The 15,346-nt window shown below is 41.8% G+C and overlaps 1 protein-coding gene and 1 long non-coding RNA gene across 2 annotated transcripts in view; both read left to right on the forward strand.

Moving 5' to 3' along the window:
- The window catches only part of wdr27 (WD repeat domain 27), a 57,533-nt gene extending 56,644 nt beyond the window's left edge, over nucleotides 1–889 (forward strand). Inside the window, exon 24 of the mRNA XM_034100167.1 lies at nucleotides 55–889. Within this exon, the coding sequence (XP_033956058.1) occupies nucleotides 55–156 (102 nt within the window). The 3' untranslated portion in view covers nucleotides 157–889. The remainder of the gene's footprint in view (nucleotides 1–54) is intronic.
- An 8,941-nt stretch (nucleotides 890–9,830) lies between these two features.
- Nucleotides 9,831–10,273, forward strand: LOC117460149 (uncharacterized). The gene is made up of 2 exons (XR_004553609.2): nucleotides 9,831–10,009; nucleotides 10,097–10,273. It is a non-coding gene; the product is annotated as an uncharacterized lncRNA (long non-coding RNA).
- Nucleotides 10,274–15,346: the final 5,073 nt, after the last annotated feature.

Genomic DNA, 15,346 nt, shown 5'->3' on the forward strand with positions numbered 1-15,346 from the left:
TCCTAAAGAGTAAAAGCTGAACGTGATTTTTTTTTTTCTCTCTTTCTCTCCTAGCTGCTAACTGGGACCATGGACGGAAAGCTGAGATTGTTTCACTCCAGCAGTGCGGCCCGTCTGTCTCGTGACACCAGTGCTGTGCATAGCGTCCCTCACTAGACTGGGTAGTCCATGCAGGTTTCATTAAAGCAGTTCCAGCCCCCTTGCTTGGATTTTAGTGGGAATGGAAGAAATATGGGTTTGTTTTTAGTTTTCAGTTTAATTGAGATTGAAAATAGAAACAATAGGTTTTTCTTTTTCTAGTTGTATTTTCCTGTTGTGTTCTTTCACTTCTGTGCTCGAAAATTGGAGCCACCCATTTGAGCTCATCTTGGTCAAATCCAGTATGTACATAACTACACTGCTTTTCTTTCTATTACTGAGATTCAAATAGATATCAATGTTTTTTTCTGAATATCACATGATTGTTACAAGATATAATGTGCTCTCAATTACAGAAAAAAACTAAACTCTATTTGACAAAAACCTTTAGCTTTAGAAACTATTTCCCATCCGTCTCTTCACATTCAGAATAGTCAAGTATCAGGTTGTTTAAGTTCAGTATGTGCAACAGATTTCCTTCTATATAACTGGATGAGCGCACTACTTAGCAGATCAGCACACAGAGCTATGACATCAACTGGGTGCAACCTCTTTGGCTGCCAAACACACAGATGCTACTACTGTTCATACTGACACACCCGTCCGTATTGTTTGAGCTTTACATTTACTCTCCACAGTTGCAAAACAAAATGTCGGCTCGGCTACAAATTACATTTACTATTAAAATCTTCTAGAGCAAAATAAATTGAATATCTTTTGGGAATCTTTTTTTTTTTTAAAGTACACATTGTTGGGAATATTTATATAAAGTCTAAATATACCCTTACATCATTCATACATGTCTGTTGAAATTATTTATTTTATTGTCTGTTTTCTGCAAGGTATGAATGCGGCTGTGTTACTGCGTGTCTGTTTGTTTTGCCAATATACTGTAAGGTGTTCCTCAAGGTTCTACTTAAGGACCCTTTGCAATTTTCGTTTAATTTATGATCTCCTGATGATTTTATTTGAATATAACTTATGATCATACTTATATATATATTAGTGCTGTCAAAATTATCGCGTTAACGGCGGTAATTAATTTTTTGAATGAATTGCGTTAAAATATTTAACGCATTTAACGCATGTGCAGAATGGCCCGCCCCATACGTGCCACCAGTGGCAGCGCCAGGGTATGGCTGGGGTAGGCTACACCCATACCAAGAAATGGCTTAGCCCCACCATGAAAAATGATGTTAAAGTAAGCAAAATAAAGTCTGCCAACTCGCGCGGAGTAAATTGCACAGACAGCAGTTAGTAAGATTGATTTCAGTAGCCACGGTTTTGAAAACTTTTGTCACGTAGTGATTGTCTTCTCAATAGAACATCTTTGATAACGGCGTGGTGTTGTTGCAGGAACTCCCGACGGAGAATACTCTTGCTGTAGTACAGGGCAGAGCCATATAATAGTAATAATATGGCTCTGGTACAGGGGTGCACATAACTGGTACGCAGGTTATGTGCGTAATCTGAAATGCGTACCGTCACTTGTGTCACAAAGCGCATTTGCGTACCGACGTACTTGTGAAGCTTTTCCAGAAGGCGGTTAGATCACCGGACGACAGAGTCGGTCTCCGTGTGCACAGACAGGCTGCTGTTAACGTCGGTCTGTACAACGGAACTGTGCCAAAACTACGCCAACCGGCTGCGGAGGGAGACTCCCCCCTTCACTGGAGAACTGCGCTAAAACAGCTGATCACAACGTTCACACTCTGTGGTCACGAAGTACTCCACTAGCCCCCCCCCTCTGTCGACTTTCCTGAAGTACTCCACTAGCCCCCCCCCCCCCCCCCCCCTCTGTCGACTTTCCTGAAGTACTCCCCCGTTGATAGAAATCAACACGTAATGAATTAAGACCCCACGGTTTGATGATTGATAGGTGTGTGGGTTGTCTTTCATTTTGACACGCAGAAAAATGTTATAATAAACATAGATACTGTATGTTAAATGGATATATCCGCCTTCTTTCATTTATCTTTCCATTCCCACAACAATATACATAAAGAAATGGCATATTTTGGACATAGTTCGAATGGTGATTAATCATGATTAATTAATTTTTAAGCTGTGATTAATCTGATTAAAAATTGTAATCGTTTGACAGCCCTAATATATATATATACTTCAATGTATTTATTACAGGGATGCCTTACTCATTCCATCATCAAGATAGGGTGTATCTCCAGAAAGTAAACAAAGTTGTAGTACACAAGATGGTGAGTACAGCTGCTTTGTATGTGCTTGTGAGTGTATGTTTTGGAACCTTCTTTAGGTTTAATATTAAATGTTTACCTTCTCAGTTTCAGAAGTATAACCACATGGTTAATAAGTAATTAATATATCGTGGGGAAATGTCAGTGGCATTCAATTTGTTATCTGAAGGGATTGGGGCACGATTTTCACTTTTCCAAGCCCAGAAAAAAAACTCCAGTATGCTGCCATTGTTGCTGCCGACATGTTCTAACCTTCAGCTGTCTTGAGAGAGGCTAAAGGAAAACTCTACCTTTCTGCAATGGAATACAATTTCGAGCGTCACTCATCCCCAGTCCATTAGGAAAAGATATTGAATTTGATGCATTATCTGACGCACGCTGATGCTGATGATGGAAAGATAAATCCACTGATAGCCCGCCTTTTCTTAACTCCTTCAGACAGAGGCAAACTTTCAGAATACTGCTCTTCTCTGCCTTGTCCTCTGTCCAAAATTCTGCATTTGATTTACTCTGTCTTTTTAAGACTGTTTGCTTTAATTATTACCAAACCAGACTGCCTGAAAGGATTGTTCTCCGTGCACCACCAGCCTCAGCTCAGTCCGATTATTTATAGCTTTGAAGTTGCACAATTTCAGATGCCAGGTTTCCTATCACAAAAACTGATGTTATACATTAAAGAAAGCAGGGCTGAAGCTGCATTGGATTTATGGGGTGATAGGTATCTTTGGTCATACACAACATTATACATGTACATTTCTGAAAGTATTTTTTATGCCACAAAGACAGGTATGTGCTGGTGAGTGTGAGTCGGACCTGTCATGGTGAGCTTTAGTGTTCCTGCAAGCAGAAGAGACTTTCTTCTGGAACAAAACATAATAAATTGTCATCAGATTAAATTTATGTAGCCGTGTTCTTTCTTCATTTTAATGTGCTGGAATGTGTGTGTGTGTGTGTGTGTGTGTGTGTGTGTGTGTGTGTGTGTGTGTGTGTGTGTGTGTGTGTGTGTGTGTGTGTGTGTGTGTGTGTGTGTGTGTGTGTGTGTGTGTGTGTGTGTGTGTGTGTGTGTGTGTGTGTGTGTGTGTGTGTGGGTGTATTATGGAGTGAGTTTCTTCTTCTCTTGGATGAATTTACCTGCTAGGCTACACTAAGATTCAGTGATCACATTTTTGCAAACAAAAGTGATATATCAGAGTTTGTGCATTTTTGTTGTCTGTGTGAGGTCGCGTTTGGTGCACATGTTCAACTCCCTGCATTGATCTCACCAGTTAAGAATGATGTGTTTATACTTGCAAATAATAAGATTTCAAGGAAAGCCACACCCGTACGTAATAACGTAATTTGACAGTGAGAAGAACTACTAGTGCTAGGAAATGTTGAAAGCCCCGAACAGAGCAGAGTGTTAGTTTGGGGAAGATACAGAGCAGAACTCAGAACTTGTTCTTCATTTTGCATCCCATAATCATCTTAAGTCTGTGCATGTCTCTCACATTGAATGTAGAGGTTTTTTTTGTGGTTCACTGACTCTCTGGCCTGTGGCCATTCAGAGCTCTGAATGCTTCACTTTCCCTAATGAGTCATGTATACTGTATAAAGAAACCCAAGATATACATCATAAGGCATGTGCATTTTAATGATCCCCCAAAGATGAGATCCTGATGATCTCTGCTTCTTTGTTTTCATGAACTCAGTGTAACTCATAGTCAAGGGATATGAATATTTGTGCACATGTCGAAAAACTGCTGTCAGAAAGCTGTGAGTCATGCAAGTGTTACGCAAAGCTTTTCTAAATACGATGTAATGAACATGTTAATTATTTAAAAGAAAAAAGTAGCCAGATTGATGGATATTAAAGTGATGATCTTTGACATGAGAATGTTTTGTTTTTTTGTTGTAATGACTGGTATAACATTACAGCGAATCAGCTTATAGGCGCCCTACTTGATGAGAGCTTTCACATGCTGTGCTAAACACCTGGTGTGAACTAATGCAGGAACCAGACTACATGACATCAATGCTATAATGGAAAGACGTAGAGTTTCAGGAACAAAAATGTGCAACAATTGCTGCTGTAGTGTTTTATAGTGGAAGTCAACAGGGTCAACATCTGGGACACCTCAGAATGTCTGAGCCGTTTTTATGATTACAGGATTGATTTTTGCTTTCTTTTTGACATTTTACGTAAAGCTGGCACGCACAACTAGAAACTAGAAGAGGCAACTTGGGTATAATGCTGTTGATCCTGTCAGATAGCCTGTGTGTCCCTTATTGATCACTAAATTGTGCTACTTTCGCTTCATTTCAGATGATAATATTCTTATTTTGTTCAAATTAGGTGCATTTTGACCAAATAAAAGATGTATTCCTAGTAATACATGTATTATTTGTATTATAAAATTAATAATATACATAATACTCTGATAGGATTCGTTCAGCATATAACGTTGACTTTGATGAATAAATCAAAAGAAAAAATATATCAATAGAAATAGCTGTGCAAAACCTCCTGGCAGTACTCAAAGCACATAGTTGTTCCTCATTTATTTGAAGTTTTCATTTTCAATAGTAACATGTTACATGTCTGCAGACTGCATGTGAAACATTTTCCTTTTTACCATACACATGTTCATGTTACTGTTCATATACTAGTATTAGTCGACCTGTGTTTTTCCTTATGTGGTCAACGAATTACAGAGTCATATTTCAGGCTTAACTGATACGGCACATGTCCCAGTGTTCACTAACTCTTACCATCATTTTTTTCTGACTGTATACAAATTAACACTAATGGTTGAACATGGATGGCAAACTGTTGTTGTTTCTAGTAAATAGTGGTGAAATATCCAGATGGAGCCGCACAGGAAGAGTTTGACAGGAGTTTAAAAGTCTTACTTGACTCTTTTTCTGAGCCTCTGTGTGCAGACAACAACGGAAATACAGATTAGCTGCAGATGGTGTCATCCAGGGTACAAGGCATAAACATTGAGTGCTTAACACTTAGATAAATCAACATAAGACCATCATAGAGTGAGCAGGAGAAAATGGGGAAACCAGGAGCGCGTAACACAAGGTGCCAAAACGCAGAGCAGGAGTGTGGGCGAGAAACCCTCTTGAGTTTTTGAAATCTTCCCGAATAGTAACTCTTTCAACAACAATGTTGATCTTTAAGAGAGGAAAAAACATTAATCAGGTCGCTCCATTAATTTCTGATTCTCTATTATTCTTCTAGAGCAAAACCCATCCAAGTCATATTTAAACAAATAATACATGATGAGATTGTTTGCAGCATAAAAGGTTATTCCAAGTTTTGCTAAGCGCAGTCTTTCTTCAGGGTCTTGATAAGGTAAAGACGTTTAGTCGGCTCCGTTTAGCCAAAGTGGTGAGATGAGATGATATTTTGGCATCTCAGTATAAACCAACAAGTATCTGCGCATTTCTCAGATTCATTAACTCTCCCCATCACCCTAAACTGTAACCCTGCACTGACACAGAGATAGCGTTTCGACATTAGCCTCTGCCATTAGCAAATTCCTTTGTTTTTATGACTGAATTTGTTTCCTCAAAGAGGCAATTTTATGATTTCCTCTCTAATCATGTTTTACCATCCTGGAGAATTATCATCACGTGTTATCGAGCCTCACTTAAGTGTATGATGTTATTGCTACACATGTTTTGTGTGTAGCTTGTTAATTTGACTTCTCTAATAAAATGTTCAAGCAAAACAATTTGAAATATTTAAAGAAATTATGAAAAACATCAAGGTGAGCAGCAAAACAAGCCCAAATACATCATCTGTTAATTTGTACTTGTACCTATATAGTTTTCAGGTTATATGGTTGCTAACCAACCATGGCCATCACCCGCCTGACTTAAATATGAGTGACTTACCTCTATTTCATATAATGAAATGACCTCCAACTAAGCAGTAGGGAAAATGTCCAAATAAAATGTGTTTGCTTAAGCACTCAACCCACTGGCTTTTGCGGGGACGTAGACAAAAGTTATTTCTACACCGTGGTCGCATCACACTCATTCACCCTGAGTGCTTAAAACTCAGTGTACCGACCAATGCAGAGTGCCAGCTACAACACCTGGAGTTAATAATGAGCAGGAAATTCTCCTCTGGAACATTTGGTATTCTTCAACATATCATTCCTGCTAATTGCACCTATCCTCAGTGTTTCTTCTCATCCCACAATATGTACGACCCAGGTGCTTCATTTTAGAACAGTGCCAACAGAAGAGACTTGTTCCATTTTGTTCCATGGATGTGAATGGATATGAATATTTTTCGTCTTGTCAAACAATGAATCGATCCTTAGAACATTTGGGTATATTGTATGATTAGTCCAGACAGGAGTGTGGCGAGCAGGGGTTTCAGAGCGAGGGGAGCGAGCAGGCTGGAGCGGGTAGCGTGGAGAGCGGATGAATCCGACGAGGAAGTGGCTGGACGTGGCTAGCGGAGGAGGTGATGATGGGTTCTGGAGAGAGAGACAAACAGGTAAGACAATAACTTATTCCAGAGTTGTGTCAGGCTAAGCTAGAAAGCAATACGTTTACCAGTGTAATCTTGACGACGAACTGGTGAAGACTGAATGAGGAGACCGGGTTAATAAGCAGGTGTGGATGAGTAGATGATCAGGATGAATGAGAAGCAGCTGCGGAGATGAATTGGCAGGAACCAGAAGTAGGTCAGCCACGCCCAGCCTGGGAGACAAACACAGACAGACAGACAACAAACAAAAAGGGAAGCAGAAGGAATGGAGTACTGCAAATCCTTACAGTAGGTAAGTTTGAGAAACCGGCTCGAGATACACTTTAGCCTGATCGATTCGATCTCCATTCAGAAAACACGCATCTGAAAAGGTTTTCTTCTGCCGTCTTGTCTGCACACTTGTCAAAGCATTAATTCATGGTTTTTACTAACCGGTATCAGTATTGTGTTACTTTGGCATCATTTTGAAACATGTATTACAAATAAATCACGGTAAAATATGTTAATTTTGTTGTAGTTGCAGTATTTACATGGATATAAGCCCCCTCTCCAGCGCGTCCTGTTTGAATGACAGGAGTAAACACAGCTGACAGCCACGGTGAAACTCCAGCGATAGAGTGGCGAAGTCCCTCCCCTTCCGGTGGACCTCCATGGGACCTTATTTCGGAAAAATTATGTATTGAAGTCAATGGAGAGAGAAAGATTATCTTTCGATCCCGTTTGGATAAAAAAATAATGTGTCGTAAAACTGTGAAGTAACACATTTTTTTGTGTGAAACGCTCAATGAACTACATCTCTGGTCTCGCATAACAACACACGTCACCAAGATGGCCGCCACTACTGTCCAAAAAAGGGATTTACTACCCTCGCTATCACTACAATGAAACACGTCCAGAAGAATGTCATGCAAAGCTGCCGGCCTTCCTTCGATTCTCTCTGAGCTGCCTGATCTTTTTAATGTTTAATGTCAACCATTTGTGCAGATAGCATGAAGTAGAAAAGATCGCGTTAGCGTTAGCATGTCTCCCCCGGGCTTAAATGGTGTATTATAGAATGATCACACCGGTGTGACAGTACTCTTCAAAGGGTTCACGAAATATGACTACTACTCTTACTGTTTAACATGTTGGGTTACTTAATGTTAAGGCTAATAAAAATGACAATGCTAAGGCTGTAATGCTAACTAACGTGCTTGCTACTAGCTAGGTAGCTAACTTGATCCAGCCACTCCTGGTCCTTTCATCAGACGGGAAGCGAATGAACGTGCAAGACCCATTGCTGGTATGATAACAACCTGGTACTAAGCACACACACGGGCATCTTGTTAAAGTTATCTTATCTTAGCTATCTCTTATTTAGTGGAGGAAAATAAATAAAGTTATAAAGTTAGACATCAGTTATGACATCACTTACGCGACTCTGGGATTTGTAGTCTTTCTTGTATTTTTCATAGTCTTATATTTCAACAGTTTTATGACAAACTGTGACTTTTTTGACATGGAAATGATTTTTTAAGACAAACATCATATGTGTAATTCATGGCACAATTCAAACGGGATCGAAAGATAGGTTTTCTCTCTCCATTGACTTCAATAGGCCTACATCACTTTTCCGAAATAAGGGGCGATGGGCGTGACTTCGTCACTCTGATGCAATGCGAATATTCGCATCGCGTCTGTTGTGAACGCAGCATAATGCAGTTCAGAAACCAGACCACTGCTCTGACGCTTTTAAAGCAACTTCGAGATTTTAAGACTGTGAGGGGTACAAATGCCATGGTGGCCGTAGGACGTAGCCTACAATTATTTGTGGGGCATAACGGCCAGACCAAGGGGCAACAACGGCCATGGCCGTCATGGCCGCCGTGAAATTCCAACCCTGTCCATTGAAACGTACTTCTGAGTCCATAACAAAGGTATCAGCCTTGGTCTGTTCAGATATTATTTATTGAAAAGTTTATTGACTCATTTACTTTTCCAAGGCACTGAGTGCTTTTATTGGATTCTAGTCAGTTCATGATATCAATACAAAGATCTGTGTGTCCTCTGCATAGTTGTGGTTAGATAGCTAGTTAATCGTTTTGAATAATTTAGTGGGAATGTTGACACAGCATTCCAACTATCTGTTATGCTCCGCACAAAATTCTTTATTATTCCGCCGGGTTATTTTGCGCCTCTTCTTCTCCCACATTGAACATCGCAGAAACTCCGTTCAAACGTCAAAACGTTCAGCTCGGTCGTAAATCGATGTCTATTACTTTTATCATTCATAACTTTCATAATTCCAGAGATACATCCCAGAATTCATCACATTTTAACATGGAAGTCAATGGAGAAACTCTTCAGACTTCAACAATCTTCATGTAACTTCAACTGCTAACTGCTCCTTCATACTTTCACTCAGAAACCTCATTCCAACTTTAGAATGTTACACATCTTTCTGACACTATTCGTGTAACACAACTTTTAAATCAATCTGATTCTTACTTTTAGAGATATTAAACATTGTTCAGACCTTGGTAAAGAGGCCTTCTTCAGATTTTAGAGTGCGTGATGTCACAGCTAGAGTGGAGGACAGATTTCATTTTGCCTTCATATTGTCTTTTAAACCTGCCATGACTCTTATAAATCACTTTTAAAACCAGCGATGCACTACACTGTAGTGCAGAGGTAGGCAAGTAAGTTTGGCCTTGGGCCAATTTTTTGCTGAGCCACAAGATTGCGGGCCAGAACATAATCAAAGCCTAATTCAAGGAATTGATTTTGGTAAGAGGGCGCAGCGCCCCTGTTCCCCGGTTCAGAAAAAACTCTGATACCGCTGATAACCCTCCCCATCAACACTCTGATGCACAGTCAGATCCGCTGATTGGTTCACTGATGATATAGGCGCCCAATCCATAGCCTCTGGCTAGACCCGCCCAAAGGGAGGCTCGTCCTCTCTAGCCCCATTTCAGTCCCAAAGCCAAGGCTATTATCTGTCACGGTCCAAACTGTGTTCCTGTTTGTTCCCCTGTGTGTGGAGAGGGTGTGTTTTCCCTTGCAGGCAGCAGCCTGATTGCTCTCACCTGGCCGTCCGACTCAGCTGTCCCTCAACATCTAATCAGGACACAGCTTATCTACTCCAGTCTCCCAGCAACTCACCGCCAGATTGTTTTCTACATCAGTGGTAGTACATCCTCCTGGCTGCCCATTGAGTTATCCTGTCTGCGTGTAATTCCGTACCTTTTGTAACTAGTTTCTCTTGTGTTTCCAGTGCAATCCCTCGGCCATCGTCCACCAGAGCTTCCAGCCAACCTGCCTGTTTCTTCCTGCATCATACCTGCCTGCCTTGTAAATCAGTCCAGCCTCTCACTGCCTACCTCCACTCCGGACCTCCATATCACCAAACCTGCCTGAGTCTCCGAAGCAATAAACTATTTAAACATCTTCAGTCCTTGCCTGCGCCTGGGTCCTGTTTAAAACATAATCCTAACATTATCTGTATTTTAACAGACTTATCTTTTAAATTGAGGTGTATTTATTGTTCTCTTCAAAGTTAATTTTTCTCTGAAATGTTAGGGAGGATGGTCCTCCCTTTCCTCAATGGACGAGCCTCCACTGAGTAAAGTAAAGTTCTCATTCATAACACTCCGTTCGATGTCTCACTATGGGATGCGCCTCATCGCGGAGCATACAGAAGCATCAATCTCATTACGCCAATCCTGATTGGCTGGTGATCTTGATGTCAGCGTCAGGTGAAATCACCCCCTATAAGTAGCTTGCGCCACAACGCATGCGTCATTCAAACACCTCTTCTCACTTCAGAGCACATCTCACAGTAACCGGGCAAGCTTCACTGTCCACAGACTGAACCCAAAATACCATTTTGGTCGACGGGCGTTAGCCGGCTACTCCTTCTGCTTCGCAGGAAGATAGTAGTACTAACGCCGTTAGTACTTCAAAATCGACCTCGCCCTTCTCTACGAGAAAGTAAGGTAGGTCCGATTTTTTCAAGCTAGCAGCACACCTGTTGCTAGCTCGCTCCCTCTCTACCGACACCACGGTAGCGAGGAAGTTTTTATTTTCTCTTCCCCACGGAGGGGAAAAGGATTAAAAAAGGAGCATACTGCCACACCAGTCAGTATTCTCCGGGAATAAAAGACCCACACCGTCCTTTTTCTCCGGATTAAGGACAAGGTGGTAATACCTTTTTTTCCCATCCCACCTGCCGAGAGCGGGCCCTCTCCACGCCACGGTTAGTTGTGCGGGCAGCCATGGCAGCCCCCACCACGCAGAGACAGATTGTCTCAGGCGGGGGGGCGATCCTTCACCCACGCCCAGAGCACGGGGCACTATGGGCCTGACCCGTGAGTGGTACAATCTGAATACAGTGGGACTCCCTCAGAAGGTGATAAACACTATTCAGAGTGCGAGAGCTTCCTCCACCAGGTCTCTTTACGACTGTAAGTGGAGGGTGTTTGAGGAGTGGTGCCTTCAAGAAGGACACATCTCTTTTCAATGTCCTGTCGGGGTGATTTTATCATTCCTACAGGACTTGATCGATAAACACAGAGCTTTCTCCACGATCAAGGTGTACCTGGCTGCTATTGCTGCATGCCATGTGGGCTTTGAGGGTAAGATGGCTAGCCAACATCCTTTGGTTTGCCGTTTTATGAAGGGAGCGCGCAGGCTCCTCCCTGTCTCCAGGTCGCTGGTGCCCTTATGGGACATGGCAGTGGTTTTGAATAGGCTCAGAATGACCCCATTTGAACCCCTGGAAGGAGCTGACATGAAACATCTGTCACTCAAGACAGTGCTGTTACTGGCCCTGGCATCCGCCAAGCGGGTCAGTGATATTCATGCACTGTCTGTACATCCCTCATGCACTCAGTTCGCCCCAGGGCAAACGAGAGTGTTGTTGAAGCCCAACCCTGCCTTTACACCAAAGGTGGTTGGTTCGTGTACCCCAATTGACATTGAGGCATTTCCTCCGCCGCTGGTTTCCTCCGGGGAGCAGCAGCAGGATCTATTGTGTCCAGTCCGGGCTTTACACACATATATGGACAGATCAAAGGAGCTTCGTCTTAATGACCAACTCTTCGTGTCCTGGGCTAACCCTCACAAGGGCAAGCCTGTTACTAAGCAACGGCTCTCACACTGGATTGTGGAGGCAATTGCTTTGGCCTATACGAGTCAGAATTTGCAAGCACCTTCGGGTCTACGGGCTCACTCGACTCGGGGCCTGGCTACATCCTGGGCTTTGTTCAAGGGTGTTTCCATCCAAGACATCTGTGCAGCGGCGAGCTGGTCCTCGCCGCTCACTTTTGTCCGCTTTTACAGGCTAGACGTCTCCGCTCCAAGCGTGGCCCGAGCAGTGCTGGGCACCTTGTTGAGTCAGGACTCTACCTGTTAAATTCCGGTTGATCGGTGATTTTCGAGATAAGCTCGTCTGGCAATACGGGAGCTACACTATCCCATAGTGAGACATCGAACGGAGTGTTATGAATGAGAACTATAGGTTACTTGCGTAACCCCATCATTCAGAGTAACATGAAGTGAGATGTCTCACCAGACGGCCCTCCTTGCTATGGTGAAGCGAGAAGAGGTGCTTATTTTTGAATGACGCATGCGTTGTGGCGCAAGCTACTTATAGGGGGTGATTTCCCCTGACGCTGACGTCAAGATTACCAGCCAATCAGGATTGGCGTAATGAGATTGATGCTTCTGTATGCTCCGCTGAGGCGCATCCCATAGTGAGACATCTCACTTCATGTTACTCTGAGGACTGGGTTACGTAAGTAACCTATATTTATTAACTAGGTAGCAATGTTATTTACATACTTTTATTCTGATAAAGTTCTCTGGGTTTTTGGCATTTATTTGAGTGTTTGCCCACATTTGAGAGGCTTGAGGGGCAACAGAGGACGCATGGACAACTGGAATCCTTTTTCCTTTTCTTTATTTCAACTTTTCAAGGACACATTAGGATTTTTTCAGGTTGAAAACCTTTAAAAAAGAACAAAATAAATCAATTACAGCATGTTTTGCTTTGCAATTTAATATATTATAACCTAAATGAATCAGTAACCAAGTATTTTACTCAAACTCAATGTATTTAATAGTTAAATAAGTACTTTAATTGACCTGGTTCCCCACAACCACACATTTTCTATACGACCCGCTCTATCGAAATCAGTCGAAAGTCGCAACAGCTCATTTCAAAATAAACGTGGATTTGCGTAAACAAATCTTTTGGGGTTCGGGTGTTTTGTTTGATTTTAAATAAATAAAGTCTTGGCTTTCAGAATATGAAACTTTTATTTCCAAAATCACACGATAAATACATGTTTGTAAAGGGAAGATGACAGCTCTCCCTCGCCACTCTGCTCTTCCACAGCGCCGCTTCCCCTCCCTCCGCTGACATTATGAATGTAAGCGGATATGTCGGGACAGAATTTATTTTACCGTACAAATTTGAAACTTACCGGTCATGTTTCAATAATAATAATAAGAATGGTGTAGCAAAGTTTCCGTTAGCACGTAATCACCGGACTATGACCGGATATGCTGATGTTTAAAACTCAGTTAGGGAGTCATTTTTATATTGCTTCAGTTTATAATCATTTTTCAATAAATGATTCCACAAACAACAAACAACATAATTACTACATTCAAACAAACTACTTGTAGTAGATGAAGTACATTATTCAAAAGTTTACATTAACTTTGGATAATAACATGGGAGAAACGGATCCTCTCTTTTCCCCTATCCCTCTCTCCTGACAGCCCGTCAGTTTCTCATGCAGCGGCTAAACAGTGGGCGGGGCTTCAGGTGATTATGCAGCAGCTGATCTGATCTCTCTCTCAGGGTTACACTTCACTCGCGTTTCTGTCCATATCGATCAGATCCAGCTCTCCTGATCGGCCTTTATAGAGAGCACCGATCAAACTATTAAGAGTGAATATCAGCCGATAATGACTGGCGGCCGATCGATCGGAGCATCCCTAATTATTACCAGACATTTTGACCAGCAGGTTTTGAATTGACCGATTTTGAATTAATTTTACCAGATAAAAACCGGTAATTACCGGCTAACGGAAATGTATGTTTTTTATGTTGTAAAATAAAAACTCTAAATAATATTTTATTTTTGATTCTCAAAATTACGGGCCAAATAGTATTGCTGGCGGGCCAACAATGGCCCGCGGGCCGCCTGTTGCCGACCCATGCTGTAGTGCATCGCTGGTTTTAGAAAAGAAACTTCAATGTTCACATCTTTCTAAATGATTCTACTTTTCAATGACCTACAAAAAATCCTAATAATAATCCCATTTTCAATCTTCCAACCGTTCATATTTTTTGGTCAGTTAACAAACCTGTTACAAATGTGTTGTTCAACAAATTTGAGCCTTTGCCACATTTATTTGATCACCATGGAAACCTTTGATCTCTGGACACGTCGTTAGCTCAAAAAATAAACACCTGTGTCATGGAACACGATGATGTCATAACTCCAACTGACATGCTCAGAGCAGAAGACTTCAGATAATGGTTAATGGTCTTGCCCTCAACAGCTCTACGTCAATTATGGGGTGTCATCATATGCCGTTTCCATGGAAAACGCATCCCTCGCCATAAAACACGATGTCGCTGTAACTCCAATGGAAACGGTCCGATTGTCCCCCAAACTTCACTTGTATATCACCGGTCCATGCCTCAACAGCTTTACGCCAAATCTGAGATCTCACGATAGGCTGTTGCCATAAAACACGATGTTACTGTAGCTCCAATGGACACAGTCCGGTCGTCCCACAATCTTCACCTGTTTATCACCTCTCCATGCCTCAACAGCTCTACGTCAAATTTGACATCTCACCATATGTCGTGTCCATGGAAATGCATCCCTCGCCATAAAACACGATGTTGTCGTAACGTCTATGAAAAGGGTCAAAACAGCACCACACTTCAGATAATGGTTAACGGTCCAGCCCTCAACAGCTCTACGTCAATTATGGGGTTTCATCATATGCCATTTCCATGGAAATGCATCCCTCGCCATAAAAGACGATGTCGCTATAACTCCTATGAAAATCTTCAAAAAGTGCTCAAACTTCACATGTGTGCTAACAGTACAGCCGTGAAGACATCTACGGGACAGTTTTGAGATTTCTTCAAATGCCGTTACCATGGCAACACAATGCTCGCCATGAAACACGGTTTTCTCATAACTTTAGTGAAAATGCTCCGAATGGCCCAAAACTTCACAGGTTTGGCATCTAAGCATATATATTATGGGATGTCATCAAATGCCGTTGGCATGGCGAAAGATCATTCACCATCAAGTTAGTTCAAAAGTTTGCAGTTCAAATATTCTGCTGCTTTTCCAAGCCTTTATACTTTATTTTCTTCTTTCATCACACATTCAAATGTTTATGTATCATTTCAATCTAAATTCTTCGCTTTCTTCTTACACATTACATTTCATCATAGCAGTTTAGCGTCAGCTTTTCAGCATAAAGCATT

Source organism: Pseudochaenichthys georgianus, chromosome 15 (genome assembly GCF_902827115.2).
Source record: "Pseudochaenichthys georgianus chromosome 15, fPseGeo1.2, whole genome shotgun sequence".
NCBI classification, from domain to species: domain Eukaryota; kingdom Metazoa; phylum Chordata; class Actinopteri; order Perciformes; family Channichthyidae; genus Pseudochaenichthys; species Pseudochaenichthys georgianus.